We start from the raw sequence: 23,163 nt of genomic DNA, 5'->3' as shown, positions 1-23,163 counted from the left end.
CTTCTACACACAGCATGAGCACACCTAAATCACAGTGATTCCCCTGAGCAGTCCTTCCAATCCCTATTTTCTACATCCAAAATCCTACTTTGGTTCTTGTTTCTTCTCCAATATTGAACGGAAAGATTATCACGTTTGGGCCAGATTTATGAAAATGGTGCTTCTCTCCAATGACAAGGAAAAGTTTATTGAATCTTCTACAACCACCAGCAACAGATTCCGACAAAGATGTAATATAATGGGGCGTTTTTGGATTCATCATTCAATCTCAAAATTGATGGTCAAATCAATTCTCTAGATGACAAAGCCTATAAAGTTTGGAAATTAAGATCTACAAGACCAGTTCTCACAACGTGACATTTTTTGAATTTGTGGAATTTAAGAAGATCTCTGTATATTTCAAGTTTAAGTATCTTAGAATATTTTACTTAGATGAAAAGTATTTGGGATGAGTTAGTGAACTTTAGGCCACTTCCATAGTGTACATGTGCCCTTACTTGTAGTAGTGAACCAATTCAAAACATGAAATTTTATACTATATAATATTCGATTTCTCAAGGGGATGAATGAGGATTATGATCATGTTAGGTCTCAAATAATGTTGATTAATCCTCTACCTAACATTGCAAAAGCCGTTTCTATGATAATACAACAAGAAAGACAAGTCAATATTGCAGTAGCAATCACACAAGATTGTGCTTTTAATTCCTCCGAAACAAGTCTTACTAAGCACTCAGATTCTCACACTGTACATATTACTCTCCCAAATGGTTCCATAGCTAAAGATTCTTGTTGGAACTATCATTTTATCTTACCTTCTTATTCTCCACCATGTACTGTATGTTCCTCAATTTCAAGTCCATTTAATTTCAGTTACACAACTATAGTGCCTTATCTTGATTGTCACATTTTCTTCTTTAATAAAAGTTGTTCAATTTTGCAGAAACATACCAAGAGGATGATTAGTTTAGGTAGCTTACATAGCAGATTATATGATAAGTAATGGTCCTCTCAAAGTAAACTTCGATTCCATTTGCAATTCAGCTCAACTGTTGATGATTCTTCTCTTTGGCACATGAGACTTAGTCACATTTTTCATTCTAGTTCCAAGATTATTACTTAGCAATTTCCTTTCATTCCCCACTGTAACATTGGCCCCTCTGATATACTCCAAATGTCTGGGCAAAGTAAATTGCTTTACTGAAGCTCTTTCGAAATTAATTTGTAACCTATTAAGCACTTTTCATCATTTAATCAATAATTAAATATCTTATGGATGAACATCAACTATTTTGTGGCCACCGGAAACATAGATAGTAATGCATGACTTAGGTGAACGGATGATTCAATACTCTCACAAAGGGCATAAAGTAAAAATTTTAAGATCTAAAGTTCTTTCCACCAATATTAGATACACTGTAAATGGTTACTCATTACACTTTTACTTTTACCTTGTAATAACTGAGTAACTGTGTTAGTTATTCAACCATTAGGTTAGTTAATAAGTTGTTAGCTTTGATTAGCTGACTCAACATAGTTAGTTAGGTTGTTAGCATCACCTTTACTCTTTACTCTGTATATAAGCTAGCACTGTGTAACCATTCACCTCATTCAATTGAATCAAGTTTTCATTCATCAAAATCTATCTTCTTCTACCTTCTTCCATTTCAAGAATTGTTATGGTATCAGAGCTCTCGAACTCTGATGCGCATCAATGGCGGCTGAAGAACCGCCCTACCCATTCACAGTGCAAGATGCACAAACCGCTTCCCATGCCTTATACATCCATCCCAACGAGAGTCCCTCTACCGTTCTGGTCACACCACCGCTCACTGAAGGAAACTACCACAACTGGGCAAGAGCCATGAAGATGAGTCTCTTGACGAAGGACAAGCTGGGTTTCATTGATGGGTCAATTGCTGAACCACCGCTAGAGCATCCTGTGCTTCCTTTCTGGCAACGTTGCAATGTCTTGGTTCTGAGTTGGATCATCAAATCGCTGAGCCAAGAAATTGCGTAATCGATTCTCTGGCGTGAAAAAGCTACCGATGTTTGGAGGGAGCTTCAAGAGCGATTTTCCTAGGCTGATTTGTTCAGGATTTCAGAGCTGCAAGAAGAGATCTTCAACTTGAAGCAAGGTGATTTCTCTGTCTCGAAATTTTACACAAGCATGAAAAATCTTTGGGATGAATTAGATATCTTGAATCCCCTTCCTGTTTGCACCTGCAACTCTCGATGTTCATGGGGAGCGATTAGGAACATTGAGGAAGAAAGGAACAAGAACCAAGTGGCTAGGTTCCTTAGGGGTTTGAATGATCAATATTCTGGAGTTAGATCTCAATTGATGTTGTTAGACACTTTATCCCATGTGAATCGTGTTTTTGCTTTGATCGCACAACAAGAAAGGCAATTTTCCACAGAGAACATCTCAGGTTCAAAGGCGTTGATGGCTTCCAGAGACAATGCGAATGAGAGCAAGAGCTCACAGTCAGATAGCAAGAGTTACCATTCTTCTAGCTCTGGAAATTACAGCACCAATTCTGGAGGAAATAGATACTCATCCAAGAAGTGATCATATTGTGGAAAAATGAGCCACACCAGTGAAGATTGTTACAAGAAACATGGATTTCCACCGGGTTTCAAATTCAAGAATCCCAAGTATGCTAATAGGTCTACAAATTGTGTTGATACTGCTGATGAAGATCAAGATTCTCAGGAAGGAGCTTCAGGAGCTTTAGTGCAAGAAACTGCACGCTTTGGCTTCGCAGCAGATCAGTATCATCATCTGATGGCTCTTCTTCCACCTCAAGAGCAAAAGGGTTCCTCTTCCCATCAAGGAGCAAGTGTCAACTCATGTGCACAGATTCCTCCAACCAAGTCTGGTAATGGCAGCTCACAGGATACTTCTATCGAAACTAAGAATGGTAATCCTCTTGACATAACTTGGGTACTAGATACAGGTGCTACTGATCACATTTGCAACACATTAAGTTACTTTAGTTCATATCATCAGGTGGAACCAATCCCTGTTTCACTTCCAAATGGGATAATAAAGTCGGCAAGGATCAAAGGGACAATACATATTGCACCTTCGTTCATTTTGACTAATGTGTTATTTTTACCCAATTTCGAGTTCAATCTGATTTCTGTCCATAAACTGGTAAAATCCTTCGTTATAGACTGACATTTTATGATGATGATTGCTTGATTCAAGATTCCAATGCTTGTGAGAAGATTGGCATAGCTAGAGCAGTTAGAGGACTCTACGTCTTCAACAAAGCATCTTTACTTTCTTTGTCAGTTTGTAATTCTGTTTTACTTCATGATAGTTCTGTTAATTCACAAAGTTTAGCTTGTGCTTTTCATCTTAGTATGCACAATTTATGGCACTATAGGCTAGGCCATCCCTCATTTGTCAAGGGCTAATCAATAACTGAGCTCGTCCCTTATGTTCATTGTACAAAAGACCATATATGTGAAGTTTGTCCTATTGCAAAGCAAAAGAAATTAAGTTTTCCTCTTAGTTCTATTGTTTCTTCTGCTATTTTCCAGTTAGTTCATTTGGATATTTGGGGTCCAGTTTCGGTTCTTTCCTTGCATGGTTACTCTTACTTTCTGACCATAGTTGATGATTATTCAAGGTTTACTTGGGTTTACTTGCTTAAGTCCAAAGCTGAAGTAAGAACCTTAGTTCAGGATTTTTGTGCCCTTGTAGTGAACCAATTCAGTACCTCAGTCAAGGTCATTAGGAGTGATAATGGCAAAGAGTTTTCCTTGGATCAATTTTATGCCTCAAAAAGAATTATCCATCAAACCAGTTGTGTTGAGACCCCCCAACAAAACTCTATAGTTGAGAGGAAACACCAACATATCCTTAATGTAGCTCGAGCTTTATTATCTCAGGCTCATTTACCCAAGATCTTTTGGGCTCATGCCATCACACACTCTATCTTTCTCATAAACAGATTGCCTATCCCAGTTTTAGACAATAAATGCCCATATCAACTACTTCACAAAGAGCTTCCAGATTTGACATCCCTTAAGGTGTTTGGTTCACTTTGCTTTACTTCTACCTTGACTAGTCACATAACAAAGTTTGATCCTAGAGCTAAAAGGTGTGTCTTATTAGGCTTTAAGTCAGGGACTAAAGGTTACATAGTGGATGACTTAAAGACAAAAGCTATTTCCATCTCTAGGAATGTAGTGTTTCATGAAAATATCTTCCCTTACCAAGCTGGATCTAGTCAAGACCCCACTTCTGAGTCATGTGTTTTTCCACAACCTACTTTCATGACCAGTGCACCTTTTGATTATAGTCAGACAGAACCACCTGACCAAACCGATCCTCCTGACCTTGTTGTCCAACTTGTTCAACCTGATTCCCCACAGAGCAATAACCAAAGGGTTTGTACTAGAGTTAGGAAACCACCCTCTTACTTGCAGGACTATCATTGTACTCTCTCTGCCTCTACTGCTGTGCCAATACACTCTTCAAGTAAAGGTACATCTCACCCTTTATCCAATGTCCTTTCTTACCATAAGTTGAATGACCCCTATCGTTCCTTTATCATGAATATTACCTCCATTGTTGAGCTCACTCGATATTTAGAGGCAGTTTAGCATGATTGTTGGCGCAAGACAATGGATCAAGAGCTAGAAGCTCTAGAAAGGAATCACGCATGGATCTTAGTTGATAGACCTCCTGATAAGACACCTATTGGGTGCAAATGGGTCTACACAATCAAACACAAACAAGATGGTACCATTGACAGATACAAGGAACGATTAGTAGTGAAGGGCTACACACATGTTGAAGGGATAGATTATCTGGATACTTTCTCTCTAGTGGCTAAAATGACAACACTTCGAGTTCTGCTTGCTTTGGTTTCAATCAACAATTGGTTTCTCCACCAACTTGATGTGGATAATGCATTCCTTCATGCTAGTTTGGATGAAGAAATCTACATGTCTTTGCCACAAGGTCTTCATTCCTCCAAGTCAAATGAAGTGTGTCTTCTACAAAAGTCTCTATATGGGCTCAAGGAGGCCAGCAGACAGTGGTATAATACACTGTGCAAGTCTTTACAAGCTCTTGGTTTCTCTCAAAGTGCTGCAGATCATACCCTCTATACCAAGAATACAAGGACATCTTTCACTGCCTTACTCTTGTATGTGGATGATGTTTTGCTAGCTGGCAATGACATGACTGAGATAGTGGCTGTTAAGTAATCCTTACATGCTCAATTTCGTATTAAAGACATTGGTGAGGCTAAGTTCTTCCTGGGTCTCGAGATTTCAAGGTCTCAAGCGGGCATTGTTCTGAACCAACGCAAGTATGATTTAGAGTTGCTCTCAAACTCAGGTTTGCTTGGTGGCAAACCAGCTTCAACTCCCATGGACAATTCACAAAAGCTTAGTGCTAACTCTGAGACACCACTCACAGACGTTGGATCTTATAGGCGCCTCATGGGTAGATTACTCTACCTCACCACCACGCGTCCCGACATCTCATTTGCAGTCAATCAGTTGAGTCAATTTCTTTCCGCTCCTACTGATGAGCATGAAGCTGCAGCATATCGTGTTCTTCGATATATCAAAGGTAATCCAGGTTCTGGTCTCTTTTACCCTGCAACTTCTTCATCTACATTCACAACCTTCAGTGATTCAGACTGGGCAGGCTGCGTAGACACTCGCAAATCCATCACTGGATATTGCACGTTCCTGGGTTCTACATTAGTATCATGGCGTTCCAAAAAGCAATCTACTGCCTCGCACTCATCTTGTGAAGCGGAGTATCGTGCTATAGCAGCTTCAGTTTGTGAGATTCAGTGGTTGAGCTATCTTCTGCATGACCTTCATGCATCACTTGCATCCCCTGTATCTCTCTATTGTGACAATCAGTCAGTACTTCACATCGCGCATAATCCTAGCTTCCATGAACGCATGAAGCACATCGAATTAGACTGCCATATTGTTCGGGAGATGATTCAGCGAGGATTGGTTCATCTTCTTCTCGTTCCTTCCTCTTCACAGCTCGCAGATATATTCACCAAACCTCTGACTCCAGCACCATTCCATTTCATCTTTTCCAAACTGGGATTGCATAACATACACTCTCCAGTTTGAGGGAGGCTATTAGATACACTGTAAATAGTTACTCATTAAATTTTACTTTTACCTTGTAATAACTGAGTAACTGTGTTAGTTACTCAACCATTAGGTTAGTTAATAAGTTGTTAGCTTTGATTAGCTGACTCAGCATAGTTAGTTAGGTTGTTAGCATCACCTTTACTCTTTACTCTGTATATAAGCTAGCACCGTGTAACCATTCACCTCATTCAATTGAATCAAGTTTTCATTCATCAGAATCTATCTTCTTCTACCTTCTTCCATTTCAAGAATTGTTAACCAATGTAACAAAAATAGTTTTTTTTTTTTCGCGCTCAATCTAGCCGAACTACATACGACCTTCAATGTCAAAAATTTGTCGATAGCCTTGACTATTGGTAGTTATTTTTGGTGAACCCATTATCAATAGATTTCTAGCGATCAGTTTTCCATCAGTAAATCAGCATTATGGATTGTTTTTAGTGATTACTAGCAACTTTTGATTGTAGTTAGATATTAATGACGAATTCCAAAATTAACAAATATGGTGAGAAGAGGAGAAGGTGAAGTGACGCCCAATCTTTGATTTTAAAGACAACGAAACATGGAAAAATGCATACTTTCACTTCCCAAGCAAGGACAAAGGAGACATTTTGCACCCCATGACCCCTCATTGCGCCACATTTAGGAAGTCACACCGATTCAATATTCACCGTTCGAAAAGTCACATCTGTTCACCTACTCCCATGAACGGTCATCCTTGACAAGACACACCTCTTTCTATTACGGGGACCTCGACTAAAGCGCCAATATATGAGGCAAAATCTATGGCCGTATAAATTCGGCAAATAACATCCTGAACACTTGCCTTGCAAGCTTTTAAGCTCATCTCGGATCACAAGTATATCAAGGAAGTCAAGTCAAACATCTCAATGCTTAGAACTAGAGATTGCCTCAGCTCTTGACACTCCAAGCATTCTCATACCTGAGGTACTCGGACAGGAGGGAAATTGTTATAGAATAAAATGATAGTTTCAATATTATGGTCCGGTATTTACTTAGTCGCAAATGAAAATAAGATTACTAATTGAGGTAATATCTCCAATTATCATATAATATTTGTTAAACAATCATATCATATTTGTCAATTATTCTCTCAGGTTTGTCAATAACCCTACATATATACGCACGTTAAGGGGACACTTTTCAGGTAGACATTATCCATTAGTCAACCATAATCCTTATTATTCTTCACCTTTGCTGACTTGAGCATCAGAGTGTCTAGTAAGTATCCACCTCCGATGCCAACTCAATCGCTAGATACAAGAAGGCTCTATTGAGGTTCATAGAGGTGCAATTCAACCGAGCAACATAACCACCTCGCCTACGTTCTATTGAGGCTCAGTATTTCCTCTCCCGAATAATAAATTTATATCAAACCTGAATAAAATAAGCGTTGATATGATATTATTAAATAGCAAATATCCTAAATATTATGTAATATCACATTGATTAAAAGTCCCTACACACACAATTTGTAAGACTAAGTCAGTATTAAGTCAATGTACTTGCGTATTATTTTAGATAAATTCTTTGCTACTCTGAATTTTTTTTTTATGGTACCCGTATTAAGTAATTTAATATATTATTATCATGTTATTCAAGGTTTATACTACATTTTTAAACTTTACTTTACTTATCAATTAACTTTATCTTATGACATTCATGTTTTAATGAAAAATGAATGAGTGGTGGAAACGAATGATGGTGATGGAAATGCGCGTAAAATGACCATGGTTGATGGATGAATAAAGCTCAGAAAACATAACTAGCAAATATCACCTTCCTAAGAATGTAACGCTGCATTAATACGATAGAATAAAATCAAACTTTGAATTAGTATATTGAGTCTTTATTATCAAACGAACTCATTTTAGGTACCACGCCTTAATCTGGTTTAAGGTACCACAACAACAAAAAAAAAAAAAAACAATATCTAAAATGCACATGTGAATGTGAATCTACATGTGAGCACCATGCTCAAGGCACGTTTGTAATGCAAACTTTGGTCTCCACCGCAAACACCCTTTTATAAATAGCACAGGTACCATTAGGAAAGCATTTTAGTAACTACTAATACCTTTCACTCCTTTCCTTTCTTTCAACATTCAGGGTTTTCTCCTGCTCTGTTTTTCTAGGAGATGGCGAAGCTTCCTAATGTGTTCTCTTTGAGGCACTTGCTGGTGCTGTCCCTCGCTTTGAATGTGAGCTTCATACTGAGATTGTTATTTGAAGGTGAAGAAGGCCATGATCACTGTTCTTGTTTGAGAAAGGAAAGACGGGCCAAGATTGCTAGAGCTGATTCTAACACAGAGACAGGGGAGCAGAGTATCAAAGAATCACGTGTTGCTGTATCATCATCCACTTCATCTTTGGCTAATTCTACATGCAAAGATCATCCTGGAGGCAGGAATAGAGTTATCAATCTCGACCAGTAAGTGCTGCAAGCTAATATCGATTCATTTTGTTATTGCTTCCATTTTAAAATCCATGTAAAATTAATTTTGGAGTGTCAGAATTAATTTTGAGTAGTTTTTACCGTAGTTTTTACCATGAGTGATAGAAGTCCCATATTGGCCTAACAAATATAAAGGGTGTGGAAATCGTGCACACACACCGTCGTGTCATATAGCACCGGTGGTGCTACTGCTGGGCTACCCTTTGATATTTATTTCATGTTCTAAATGTTCAGCCCCGAACGTTAAGGGGTGTTTAAGTCTCACATTAGTTAGAGATATGATGTAACAATCTAATAGATATGGCCAAACAATCTAATAATGAGAGAGAAGTTAATTCAAACTAGTTAAAAGATATCATTTCAACTAAACTAAACTGTCATTGGGCCAGCATTCCTGGGTATCTGTTTCTGCTAGGACTGGAGCTCTTGCTGTTCTTTGCTTCCAGGTCTTGTTTCCTGAGAAGACAAGGACGGTTCATCTCATCACTAACGTGGCTTTCTCTTACAAAAATTACTAGACATAAAAGACAAATATTGTATACGTGTTACATCAGCAGCGCGAATACAGAAGAGAGTAAAAGGAACACACAAAAGTTTTGGTCATGCAGTTCGGCTAAATTGTCTGTGACTATAGAGCAGCTATAGTTCCGTTTATTGATTCATTATGAATACAATAATTAGGGTTTCAGTGTTACAAACTAACAAACATATATAAAGATACTAATGATCCAGTACGAAAATTTGACACTACCCACTTTGACACTGCCTGCCTATGAGCCATACGAAAATTTGTTCTGAGTGTATACACGTGGAACAAAAAAGTTAAGGATAAAATAGGTAATTTAATGTGACAGAATCACATAAAGAAAGAGATATAGAAGAACACTAAGACAGTTGAGAGGTATATGTACTATTAAACTGTTCAAAAATTAAAATTGCACGTTGAATTCAACATTGTTATGGTAAAAGAAGTGGTAGCACTGAGCTATAGCTCATTATAATATTACATCATGTTGTTGTCATTTTTTGTTTGTTGTATTGTTGTCATTTTGTCAATGTGAAGTAAGGTTACGTTTAAGAAAGTGTTCATTAGCAGTAGATTAAAATTGTTTGTGAATTTGAAGTCAAAATTCAATCCTTGCTTGATATTTTGTTTCCCCCTTTACTAAAAAAAGCTTGGTATTCAAGAGTTTGGGGGAAGGGGAGGTGAATAAGGTGATATGTTACTTTAGGAAAGTAACTAGAAAATAGCCAAAAAGAGAGTCTAACTAGGACCACTGCTCCACCACCCTGGGCAGGGACCAGGGACGCAGGGTCCTCATTGATATTTTCTTTGGAAAAACAAAAACTATTGATATACGGTGATCACTAGGGTGGTCAACTTTCTTTTTGGTCCACCGGTGGACCAGGGGTATATCAGACTTTACACCAAGGATATTTTAGGTTATTCCCCCCTCTTTTTCTTTCCCCCTTTAATCTCCTTCTTCCCCTGCCACTGAAATCCAGAATCTATCATCTTCAACCATTAACATCTTCATCAAAGATTTTCCCTCATAAAACTCAAGAAACAAATCCTAAATCCGATCAATATTTCAACGTGATGAAGTACACCGTTTAATCTTTATTAATTTAATTGGAATTGATGCAGTAATTTTAACACATGTTTCATTTTCATACTGTAGCATTAACAGATTTGATTTTTCACCAATATTTCTGAGTTTACAAAATTGTTCAATGCTAGTACTCAGTCTGAAGTTATAATCGAATATGAATTACAAAAAGGATCTAATGTTAACACCAAAATATCTCAGTCTAAGGAAATAGATTAAGATCATAGCTATCTGAAAACAACGATAGCAAAATAAACTTAAAATTGAAACATGGTGTCTCAAAACTCATTTCTTATTTCCTCCCTTGGCAGCATCAGAAGCCTTGGTCTTTTTCACACCCCGAATCTTCTTGGCTCTGTTCTTCTGCTCCTTCAACTGCTTCCTTGACTTTTCTACCTTATTGTCAAGATCGTTCCTGATAAGTCTGTACTTGGGCACTTCTTGGCATTTTCCACCAATATTTCAACGTGATGAAGATACTAACCCAGATGAAGTTCGTGCAGAAGAAACAATAACTTGCAATTTTCATATTGTAGCTTAGTGGTGCCCCGGCCAAACCGCCGCCGTGCACCGCCACCGGAGGCGATTCCCGGCGTAGCTACGATGACCTCCTTTTTCAGAAATGAAGGTACTTTATCGAAGATCTTCCTCCCCTCTCTTCAAATCCGAGGCCAGAACAAAGAAAGGAGGAACCTTTCATCCAGATCTGAACTGTCCCAGTTCTGGATTTGCGACATGAACGAATGGATTTCTGGACCACCACCGCGCGTGGGACAGTTAACTCATCGATGAGAGGAAGCAAGTCTGTGATACACCACCACCGCGCCTCCTCATTCCTCTTGAACAGCCACCACCGTCCCTCTTTCTCTCTCGGCCACAACACCAAGAGCCACCACCACGAACCCACAACAACCACACGAGCTCCTCTCCCATGGGTGCACCACCGCGAGTCACGACCACCTCCCCTTGTCCAGCTGCAAGCCACAACAGCCGCAGCACCACCACCTCCATAGGAACGATGAAGAAGCAGGAATGAGACTGGGTTTGGGGATTTTGGGGTATTTTGGGGTATTTTGGGGGGACAATTATACCGTTTGAATTGAAATTCAATCCTGACCATTAATCTAAAGAATATTCTTATATTCCAAGATCCTACGGTGGTTAATGATGGTCCACCGGTGGACCAAAAAATAAGTTGCCCACCCTAGTGGGCATATACACCCAATGCATGTAGAGCCCTAAAGAGATAAAAAGATGTATCAATGTGTATGTTCTAGTTGGTGGTACACATAATTTGTTAGTTAGACTTAAACTACTATATACACTTTATTAACAATAGAAGATAAATAAAGGGTAACAAAAAAGACTTCCCTAAATGACTCATGGAAAACCAAACTTTGAGAAGATAACTTTTAAAATTATGAGTCAAAATATGTTGTGATTTTAATTTGTTAAAATTAAAAGAAGATTATATTTCTGAATAAAACTCTAGCTAAGACCTAGTCGGCCGAGCAAATAAATCATAGAGTACTATTCGAGTAAAGAAGTGAACATGACTATACATTATAGGTTCTCCATTTTATAGTTGGTGAGTCAAAAGCCCTAATTATAGGGACGACTTACTAAGTTGACTAGGTTACATGAAAGAAGGAGGAAATCAAGAAGATAATAGTTGGGATGAATTTAAAAACTCCACCTTATTATTAGTTGTTTTCCTTTTAAGTCTGCTTACTTAATTTTGGGGCGCTCATCCGACTTGGAGACACGCTCGACCCAATCCAAATTCATCACGGTCCATATTCATTTTAAAAACTTGTTATTATATATAAGAAAGGTGGTTGGTAGTTGGAAGAAGTTGGTGGGGTTATATGGTCAATTAGCACACTGCATGAAAGAGCACCCTTTCGGCCGTGACCATAAGACCACTCTAGAAGTGCTTCTTGGAGTGAGATTAGATTTTTACTACTTTTGGCCGCCCCAATTGTGAGACACTCAATTGCTATAATTTACTTTCTTTTTGTTACTTTTTTGGCCGCTCCCCCAATCGCGAGTCACTTAATTGAATAAGCTTTTTCCTATTTCCTTTGTTTTCCATTTTTATGTGTCCAAGTCCTAATGGAATCTGGAATCTATTGACTGCATTGTGGGTCCTGCATAAATGGAAATCCACCTCCAACGTCTTTTGTCTTCTTCATTCACCCTTTAGCCCTGCACTGCATGGTTCCCTTTGATCTGATGTAATTATAAATGCATACATCTACCCCATCTTTTCTATCTATCTAATCATTAATGTTTCTCTAATAAACATTTATAGGTTTTCTTGATTTCTTTTCACATAACCTGACACATACGCAGGTGCTGAGCCCCTAGTGAATGAACTCAATTCTCCTTTTCTTGGACATGTTCATTGCTCCTTACCTAATTGATTTGAGGAGATCTTAAAAATGTATAAACAAAGTTGTTAATCCTTCTCACGAGGGATTTGGGAATAGAGTTGAATGATATGTGAAAGTCTAGCGCTAGCTACTTGTGAGAAGGGTTAAATGTATCTGTCTCTCCACAAACCATTTGTCTTGTGTGAGGATATTATGTAAAACCAAATATTTAGAACATTTAAATATATAAATATAAGCTTTAATTTTAAATATAATCTTTATCTATTTTTAGCATTAATAAAAGGAATTAAATTGAGATTTTGAAGTGTAGTTCATTTCTTCGACAAATTCTCCCAAAATGCGATGGTTTGATTTAGCGGTTAACACACACTTTAACTTTTTGTTCTAATGTTAGAGTGAAGATATCAAATCTCTACAATTTTATACTTCTTAGATTTAAGATTATCTCTGGCTTTTTGTCTCATGTTTCCTATGTGATTTATTATATCATTAAATGATATAATGATTGACTAATGAATATGCGAGTTCCAGACAGTTACATCCTCCTTTACTTTATGTGTGGTTCACACGCGTGTCCCTTTTTCAGACTGGGCTTTGTGTTTATTGGAGTCACTCGTTTGTTTACATTTTAGGCTTGACTACCATAAGCCAGCACTCATGGTAGGGTAGCTCACACTTCAAATCTAATAAGCATGCACAAAACTTAATAGTTTGGAGTGTTTTCTGTCTATTGATTTACTACTCATGGTAGCTCTTAAAGTTTTTAGAGTAGAGTTTGGCACCATAACCTAAAGTGTAAGAGTCAATTTAGTTTATTGTTTATTACTTCCCAACAGTAAACCAAACAGACTTTAAGATCATATCATAGTTTATCTGAAGTCCATCTACTTAGGTTGCTTATAAATAAAGTACTGTGAGGGAAATGTTAAGGTATCATGTTGTCTATAACTTATTTTTCTAACGTAGAATAGGCTTAAGAGAGGGGCGAGCCTCAGAGCAATGTAAGATTGTTATGATGTGATTATGTGAAATCAATTTGTGATTATAGATTCCAGCGGTGGAATTAACCTCTTATAACAATGCAAAACAATACTCTGCCTACATTATATATAGCACGAACTTTGCCCTTTGTTTAAGAGTTGGATTGAAAACAAATTCATAGAATTTGCATACATAACACTTTAATATTGTCCAAGGTAATAAAATTATATTTAGATCCCTTGTTTCAGAACTCAGATCATAGCCTAAATGATCTCGATATATTGACACTTTACGCAATATGAGGAACAGAGGATGCAGAGTCCACACTCCACAGATAATTTATTTTATAACTAATTATGGTGCCATGAATTTAGATAAATGCATGTCTGGTGAAACTGTGTTTGATTAAATTCAATAATGTGTGTTTTATTTGTTGAAACAAATGTGTTTAACTTGATATAAAATGATATATACTGTGCAGTGGAGATCCGACAATGTATGAGAGATTTTGGCGACAAACGGGTGAGAAGACCACGATCACAATTCATGGATGGCAATCAATGAGCTATTTCTCTGATGCTTCCAACATATGCTGGTTTCTGGAGGCAGAGTTTGCGAAGGAGGTGGTGAGGTTGCACAGAGTTGTTGGGAATGCAGTAACAGAAGGGCATCACGTTGTTGTTGGGACAGGTTCGTCTCAACTTTTTCTGGCGGCTCTCTATGCTCTGTCTCCGCCAGATGCGCTTCAACCCATCAGCGTTGTCTGCGCCTCACCATACTACTCGGTCAGTAATTAATCATTTGGTTCTTATCATATTCATATGCATCTTTAGATACACCGTGAAAATGACAAGTGAGTTAAAATCGCGGTAAAAAAAATATTTTTCTTAACTTTTGTGAATGTTCACTGTAATTTTTTACCAAGAATTCAAATGCGCAATTAGATAACACTTAGGTGTCAATTTGTGTCTGGTTGTATGGCCAACCCGCCAAGCCTCTTATTTTGGCCTTAACTTTATTACCCTACCAAATCCTAGGGCCCTTACAAAGATTTGGGTTAGGCTAACCCACACCCTAATCATTGTAATAGTTGACCAAAATATTGAAAAAAATGTATAGTTGACCAAAAGTTGTGATAACATTATTTCAATTTTTAGTATTTTTATATGTGAATTTAAAAGGTTGAATTGGACTTTTGGTTCCTGATCTAACATGATTGTGCAAAATGAGTTCCCAATATTTAAAACGAGCTGTCAACATCCTCACTCTTTTTACCGTGAACGATATTAACCCTTCTGTCACTCTCCGTCAATTGACTAACAAAAGTAGCTAACGTGTCATTCATTATTTGATCTGCCACATTGTGTCACCGTGCCATGTGTATAAATATTTATAAAAACAATATTTTTTTGGGAATTTACTTAAAAAACATTTTCCCCAAACTAAAACTTAATCCACCATTCATAATTTTCATCTTTATCCTCCCTCAACTCATCTTCATCTTCATCACAAGAAACTTAGAAGATAAAAAACAAACCTAGAAAATTTAAGGCTTAATACATCAGAAGGCCCCTGTAATTGTAAAGGGAATCAAATCCAGGGCCTAGAAAATTTTTGCATCAAATTGGGTCCCTAGAAAATTTTTTTTAATTCAATTAAGGCCAAAGTGTGCCAGCTCTCAATTTTATCCCAGTCAGCATTTCCACGTGGCTTTTATTATTATTTTTTAATTTAAAAAAATAATTAAAAATTATTTTTAATTCCATCTCAGTTAAGTAATCAGAAAAAAAAATTAAAAAACTTAATAAATAACCTAATCTAATAATCTAACCTAATCTAATTATAATAAATCCCTAATTGAACCCTATTCATCCCATCACAAAAGAAAGATCTGACCACCACAAACTTCACCCATCTCTCTCGGCCCTCATCAAAATCACATGTTCCAGTTTCTTCCTCTTCTCACCTTTCTTCCTCTTCTCTCGATCTGGGTTGGGTTGACTCGATCTAGATGTGGTTGGGGGTTGCAATGGGTGTGGCTGGGTTGGGTTGTGGTGCGTGCCCAGAAATGTTTGTGAGGTGTGTTGTAAGTGCCAGAGAAGGTGTACTGTAGGGAGCAGAGGCATGGTCCATGACGGAGTAAGGGGGTGTTGATTTATAAGTATATTGGCATTTGGAACAATCAATTTTGGCTGCTTATTTTTCCTTGTTGGTATTTGAGTTCCTCGTAAGGTGGTGTCATGTCCAGCAACTGATTGTGAGGCTTGGTAGCTAAGGATTTTTTGGTCTTTTCTTTGGTGAATTGTGCAATGACTCTACTCATGTTTTTCATTTGGGAGATGAAATTTAAGTGATTTGCAGGGATCGTTGGTAGTTGGTTGCAGAGTGCCTTAGTTGGTGGCAGGAAGTAGGGTGCTCGCATGGATGATTTGGCCAGGAAATTGTAGGAACTGGAGGGATTTTTGTTTTGTGTGTCATTCGGGTTTGCTCGCTCTTCTCATCTTCATCGTTTCTGGGTTTTTTCGCTCTTGTTTTTGCTGCTTTGAGTAAGGTTTTTTGAGATTGGTTGTTGTTGTTGGTGATGGAGGAGGAAGGAGAGCTTGAGTATTGTCTGGGTATTTTTGGTTTCTTGCTGGAATTTTATTTTTGGTTGTTGTTCTTGGTGATGGAGGAGGAAGGAGAGTTTGGCTTCTTGTTTAAGTTTTTAAATTTTTTTTTTCTGATTATTTAATTGAGTTGGAATTAAAAATAATTTTTAATTATTTTTTAAATTAAAAAATAATAATAAAAGCCACGTGGAAATGATGACTGGGATAAAATTGAGGGCTGGCACACTTTGGCCTTAATTGAATTAAAAAAAAAAATTATAGGGACCCAATTTGATGCAAAAAATTTCTAGGCCCTGGATTTGATTCCCTTTACAATTTCAGGGGCCTTCTGATGTATTAAGCCAAAATTTAAACACACCCCCAAAATCAAAATCTTTTCCTCTGTCTTTCGCAATCCCCTCTCTTTCAATCTACGATTCTCTTTCTCTCCCACTCGACATTTCTATCTTAGAAAGGCTCAAGCTCTACTCTGTCTCTCCAGCGCTACCACATCTTGCTTTCTCGCGATGGCCCTCTTCTTTTCGTGCGATGGAAAAGCCAAATCCCACCCTTCCACAGCACGACAGAAAAGCCAACTGACTGAAGGACTAATGTCAATCACGGTAAAAAGATATGGGATGTTGACGACTCGTTTTAAACATTGGGGACTCATTTTGCACAATCACGTTAGATTAGGGACCAAAAGTGCAAATAAGCTAATTTAAAACTTAAATTCACAAAAAATTAGAAAAAGTAATTTTGAAATTTTATCCTTGAACTCTATTCCAAATTGACTTGGTACCGACCTACTGACTCAACCCCCACCCGCCCGACTCGATGCCAACACGTCCTGAACCCTAAAATCAGTCCTAAATCCTAAAATTGGCCATAAACCCGACATGAAACCTAATATATTCCATGAACCCTAAATTGACTTACCCATTTTTCTTGCCAGACCCAGTGCCGACTTGCCCAATTTGTTGCCTACCAGCTGTGAATCCTACAATCTCCCATAAACCCTAAAATCAACCTTAAACCCTAAACCCGACCTGAACTCTAAAATCAACCTAAAACCCTAAATCTAAACTGTCCATTTTTCTTGCCGACTCAATGTTGACACTCCAACCCGACAATGACTCACCTGACTCAATGCCTTCTCGCTGACCCGATGGCGATTCCTTGTCGACCCACGCAACATCGTCCCGACCCGACTTTGACCCGTTCAAGTCAGGTTTAGTTTAGCCATGACCATTCGGGTCGCTCTACTTGCTCGAGAAGTTTTATGGTTTAGTGTTCAGAGCTTAAGGTTTAGGGTCAAGTTTATGGATGAGGGTTTAGGTCACTAGACTCGTTCAAGTCACACCGACATGTTTAGGTCGGCACGACTCGTACAAGTTGATTAGGCTCGGTAGGTTCGTTCCAACAAATTCATGTTGAGTTTAGGGATTTTTTTGGTCGAATGTTGAGTTTAAGGTTTGGGTCACCGACTCATGCAGGTCGATCCGACGTAGTTTAGTCGGTCTGACCCGTTCTGATTTGACCGACACGTTTAGGTCTTCAAGGCCAGTTCAAGTTGGCCCAACCCATTTAAGTTGGATTTTAGAGTGTAGGAATTAGAGTTTATGGTTGAGAAACTAAGAGAGGGAGAGAGAGAAGTTTTGAAAATTATATGGGTCATGGGCTGGCCCTAACCCACAAGACTTTTTGGGGACTTTTCTAGTGTGGGGCTTTTTGACACTTGGGACTTTTTAGTGCTAACCCACATGGATTAGGGCTGGTGGGTCAAATTGACAGCTTTACTTAAAAATGATATTCGCATGAAGGAAAATACTACTTGTCACAAATGACTTCAATAAGGGGAAGAGGAGGGGACAGAAGAGATGGAGCAGGCGATAAGTCCTCCATTATTTGAGAGTTTCTAAATTCTCCAAAACCCATCAATTTAGAGAAACTAAATAATATAATAAATATAGGGTTGAATTCATTTTTTTTTTCAAATAATTATTGAGAGAAGTGCTGATAAAACAAATGCTAAGTCATTAGTGAATTTGCTTCTTAATACATATTTGAGATTTTTATTTTACAATTTATTGTAAAGCAAAATTTATTCGGAACAGTTCAGTTCAATAAGTTGCTTCTGGTTTCAAATTGATTCCGAGTCCAAACATGCTATTAAACAGATTTCACTACCGATGGCAATGCTCTTGCACTAATTAGCGTACACCCTCCGGTCACATATATAAGTAAAAATAACTTTTTAGGTTCATTCATTTAATGAATGTATCTAGTCATTATTGATGAGTAGATACATTCATTAAATGAATGAACCTAAAAAGTTATTTTTGCTTATATATGTGACCGGAGGGTGTATCTCATTGGATGATATTAATATATTATAAATATCCCATCTCCACTCCGAAAGTGAGATTCTTCTGAAAGAGACACTTATTATTAATAGGGCGTAGCATCCAATGTATCCCTGCCATTTTTCATGTTATATGCTCAAATCCCATAATTTAAATTTTCTTCATTGTGATCTATGCATGATATTTAATTTTCTATCCTTCATTCCTTCTCGTTGTTTGTCTCTATTGGTGATAACTTGCTCACTCTCATTCTTGTACTCCCACTGTGCCTCGTCTGCACCAGATCACATGATAATTGAACAGTCGCATGTGCTAAACTGAAAGTAAATTTATTGCTTTGATCAGAATCCTAGCAAGGAGGTAATGTCGTTCAACTCACAAACAAAAGGGGACATGGTGTCACCTATTTTGGTATCTAATTAATCTGGTATAATTCTGAGGAATTGAAAGGAGAAGTGATTCTGCGAGAAGCCAATAAGAGTAGCTTTTATGTGAGGATGAAGTGATTCCGAAAGATTGTGTGTATTTCGATATGAGTTGAGTGATGAATGAAATTTCATTCAAATTCATAAGCAGATTTTCCTTACTTATGTTTCAAGTGAATACTAAGCCAGTTGGCACTTGTGTTAACGGATAACCAAACATAGTCTTATATGTGAGACCAAACATAGTGAAACTTGCTCCTAGTCACACTTAATTTTTATAAACAAGATGCAAATGCACACTCATGAAAATTTTACACATTTTAATTGCATGGATCTGTCCTTCTAATGAGGCATTACAGGATCTTATTTAACATGTTTGGACCGACTTCTCTTTTCCTAACTACTCAGAAGTTATTAACATACATAAGTTTAATTTTAGCTTCAAAACCAATTAGATGAATTTTGAAACATGTACACTGTGTTCAGGGTTGCAAAGAAAGTTACTACCTGTTTTTAATTTGACAAAGTTTTATCATGGATTCATGGTTTATCATGAAATAACTTGACTAGTTTGTAAACCACTTGCAGTCGTATCCATCAATGACGGATTACCTGAAATCAGGGCTATACAAATGGGGTGGTGATGCAGAAAGCTTTGACAGCAGAGATGGTCCCTACATTGAATTGGTTACTTCTCCCAACAATCCTGATGGACATGTCAGAAGATCCATGGTGAACCGAAGCCATGGCGTTCTGGTTCATGACCTTGCATATTACTGGCCCCAATACACTCCAATATCTTCGCCTGCAGATCATGATCTCATGCTTTTCACTGTCTCAAAGACCACTGGTCATGCAGGAATGCGCATAGGGTGAGTTATCAGAATGTGTTATTTTTCCGCTTTTATACTGGTTAATAAAAAAAATGTAGTCTACTAGTGGAGTTTTACTCTGCATTTGCCTGAATTAATAGGCCAAACTTAAGAACATATAAAAGAAGATATTATGTCATAACCTTATATACTTCAGATGATTGCCATAGGGATAGCCGGATAGGGATTGTTTGGCACTTGAATTAAACATAAATCTTACAAGCTAAGTGGTGTATTGCGAGTTTAGACTTTAGATTGACGATGAGAACACAATCTAAAGCCGGAAAAGGTACATTTTGTAGCTTTTTCTTGGAAGTGATTATGGGGCTCTCAATTCCAGAATCAAACACATTTTTTAGGCAAGCCAAGAGCCTTAGCAAGAGTGAGTGATACTTAAATCTGTTTGACCGTGGAACCAATAAGCCTTACTAGCACATTAGTATCCTTATTAGAAGAAAAGATGTCAAAATGTATCAAGGGAAAGAACTCAGTCATTTGAAAAAAGGATAATAATCAGGTTTCTATCATGGATTAAAAAATGAAAGGCCAAAATGAAATAAGAAGGTAGAGAGCACTTGAATTCAAAAAAGCATCCAACTTTGTAGGTGGGCTCTGGTCAAAGACAAAGAGGTAGCAAAGAAAATGACCAAATTCATAGAGCTCAACACAATAGGAGTCTCCAAGGATTCACAACTCAGGGCTGCTAAGGTTCTAAGGACAGTTTCTGACAGCTGTGAGCATGGAAACTCTCAAGAGGTTGAGTCATTCTTCAATTTTAGTCACAAGCTCATGTCAAACAGGTGGAAGCAATTGAGAATAGTAGTGAAGCACAGTGGATTGTTCAGTTTGCCCAAATTTTCCCCTGCATTCTGCTCCTTTTTCAATCAGGTGTCGGAGCCTCAACCAGGTACACACAGTTAATTGACTTCATAGCATTTCTGGATTCACTTCTCTTTCATCAGAATCAATTCTGAAACCTAAACACTTCTCTCAAGAATTGATTCTATTTCAGAATTGTTCATAGATAGTTATCCAAACATGCACAGAAAAGTTTTATTTCATGCATGAACACTAGTAGATTCATTCTCAAAATGCATATATATATTAAAGTTTTCTGCTTCTATTTCTTATTATACTTATTTTACAGCTTTTGTGTGGCTAAAGTGTGAGGGAAATGTGGAAGACTGCGAAGGCTTCCTTCGAGAACACAACATTTTAACGAGAAGTGGAAGACATTTTGGGGTTAGCCCAAAATATGTAAGAGTTAGCATGTTGGATACTGATGAAAATTTTGTGCACTTTCTAGATAGACTCTCTGCCATTAAATCTCAATAGTGGAAGTTTGCTGCTGGTAATGTATGTATAATAAAAGGTGTTACTTAGGATATATATTGGCATCTATGTAGATATGTGTGAAGTAACATCTCATTTTCCCCTCCAATAATTTAATTTAATACGTTATTATTATTATTACTAGTATTATTATTATGTTGTGTTGTTGTTTATGTGTGTATTATTATAAAATAAAATACTACTTGGATAATTCATGGATTTGATTAATTAAGCCTAATTAGAGCATCTACATCCATCATACTCACTAAAATGTCTACACTTCATTTTTTAATATTCCCCATAATGCCACATCATCTACACCACTTTACTAACTTTTTACTCCAACCCAACAACTCTTAAATGTTTCTATAGTGGATATCACCATCAACATCACATTTGTATATTTTATTATTTATCTCTATTTTAATTATTTGTAAGTGCTTGTAATAAATACAAGCTCACTTTTCAAGTCTAGTGTAGACTATCTATTCCCACATACTCATCTTTGTCATGTTGGAATTGAATATGTACTCTAATGATAATAGATACTCATATGAGTATGTATTTAACATTAGATACTACCATTGGAGATGCTCTTAGATGGTGGTTTAGTGCATGGGGCATACCACATGTCTTCATGGTGGAGGGACAAGTGTGAGGACACTTGTCTTCATGCATGACACTCTCATGGACACATATCTTCATCCATGAAACTCCCTTGCCACTTGTCTTCATGGATGACCCTCTCATGGACACTTGTCTTCATGCATGCTACTTCATGACACTTGTCTTCATGCATGACACTTCCATGGCCAGTTGTCCTTCAATTTCTTCACCTCTTGGCCTATAAATTAGAGCATTCAGCAACCTTGATGATCAAGTCACAACTCAGTCCCAACCTGAGCCTCAGAGCTAGTAAGAGAAGCTTCCAATTTCTTCTCGAAGTATTCAACTCGGTCTTTCCTTTCTTTCTTTGTTCTTCACGAAAAATACTTCAATTCTCTCCAAAAAAACCTTCCATTAGGTTTCGGGGCGTGTAAGGATCAAATCTGGAGCGTTTGACTGGATAATGGGCGTGAATTCACAAAATCTGAGCTACTGTTCATCGTATTCATCACAGACTATTGTTGATGATAATACTAGATATCTATGGATAATCATGCTGAAACAGAAGTCAGAAGTATCATCTAAGGTTCAGGACTTTGTGGTGTATGCTAAGACTCAGTTTGGTGCTAATGTTAAAACTATTAGAACAGACAATGGGCCTGAGTTTACACTTCATAATTTTTATGCTTCTAGTGGCATTGTTCATGAAACCTCATGTGTAGAATGTCCTCAGCAGAATGGGAGAGTGGAGAGGAAACATCAGGACATTTTAAACATGGAGAGAGCATTATTGTTTCAGTCTAAATTGCCAAAACAATACTGGAATTATGCAGTGCAACATGCAGTGTTTTTAATTAATAGAGTACCAACTGTAGTTCTGCATAATAAATCACCCTATGAACTTTTATACAAGCAGCCACCAGATTTGACAGACCTCAAGGTTTTTGGATCTTTGTGTTATGTATCCACTCTACATAATGCTAGGCTCAAGGTAGATCCTAGAGCTCGAAAATGTGTTTTTCTAGGATATAGAACTGGAACAAAGGGTTATGTAGTGCTGGACATGATGAGCAGAGCCTTGAGTGTCTCAAGAAATGTAATTTTCTATGATCATATTTTTCCTTATCATCAGTCAGAAGCAATGCCATGGTCTGTTTTCACACCTGAGAATGAGGATACTGAGGGCACTAGTATTGATCCTTTTGCCAGAGACTTCTGTTCCTGCAAGTTCCTCTAATTCTCTGGATGACTTGTCAGTTTCAATTCCCTCAGCAGATGCTACATCAGTTCAGGTGCCTCTTCCAAGTCCAGAATCTCCATCAACAACTTCTGTTTCTGATCATACAAGGAGACCTACAAGA

At 37.6% G+C, this 23,163-nt stretch overlaps 1 protein-coding gene across 2 annotated transcripts; it reads left to right on the top strand.

Annotated features, from left to right (window-relative positions):
* Positions 1-8,247: 8,247 nt before the first annotated feature.
* LOC130734482 (tryptophan aminotransferase-related protein 2-like) lies at positions 8,248-21,334 on the top strand. 2 transcript variants are annotated; one of them, XM_057586926.1, is made up of 5 exons: positions 8,248-8,602; positions 14,095-14,398; positions 19,581-19,864; positions 20,665-20,771; positions 21,012-21,334. In XM_057586926.1, the coding sequence occupies exons 1-5, from the start codon at positions 8,310-8,312 to the stop codon at positions 21,197-21,199; spliced, it is 1,176 nt and encodes a 391-aa protein (XP_057442909.1). In that variant the 5' UTR covers positions 8,248-8,309; the 3' UTR covers positions 21,200-21,334. The 2 variants fall into 2 exon arrangements, with proteins under 2 accessions (XP_057442909.1, XP_057442908.1); XM_057586925.1 differs by having other exon boundaries at positions 20,470-20,771.
* The last annotated feature ends 1,829 nt before the right edge of the window (positions 21,335-23,163 follow it).

This window comes from Lotus japonicus, chromosome 1, assembly GCF_012489685.1.
Source record: "Lotus japonicus ecotype B-129 chromosome 1, LjGifu_v1.2".
NCBI lineage: Eukaryota > Viridiplantae > Streptophyta > Magnoliopsida > Fabales > Fabaceae > Lotus > Lotus japonicus.
This window is presented reverse-complemented; position numbering and strand designations above follow the sequence as displayed.

Excerpts from the sequence above, each read along its gene's own strand:
- LOC130734482 (XM_057586925.1), top strand. The coding sequence starts at position 8,310 with ATGGCGAAGCTTCCTAATGTGTTCTCTTTGAGGCACTTGCTGGTGCTG. Across the intron at positions 8,603-14,094 it reads AGAGTTATCAATCTCGACCA|TGGAGATCCGACAATGTATG; the intron begins GTAAGTGCTGCA and ends TATACTGTGCAG. Across the intron at positions 14,399-19,580 it reads GCGCCTCACCATACTACTCG|TCGTATCCATCAATGACGGA; the intron begins GTCAGTAATTAA and ends AACCACTTGCAG.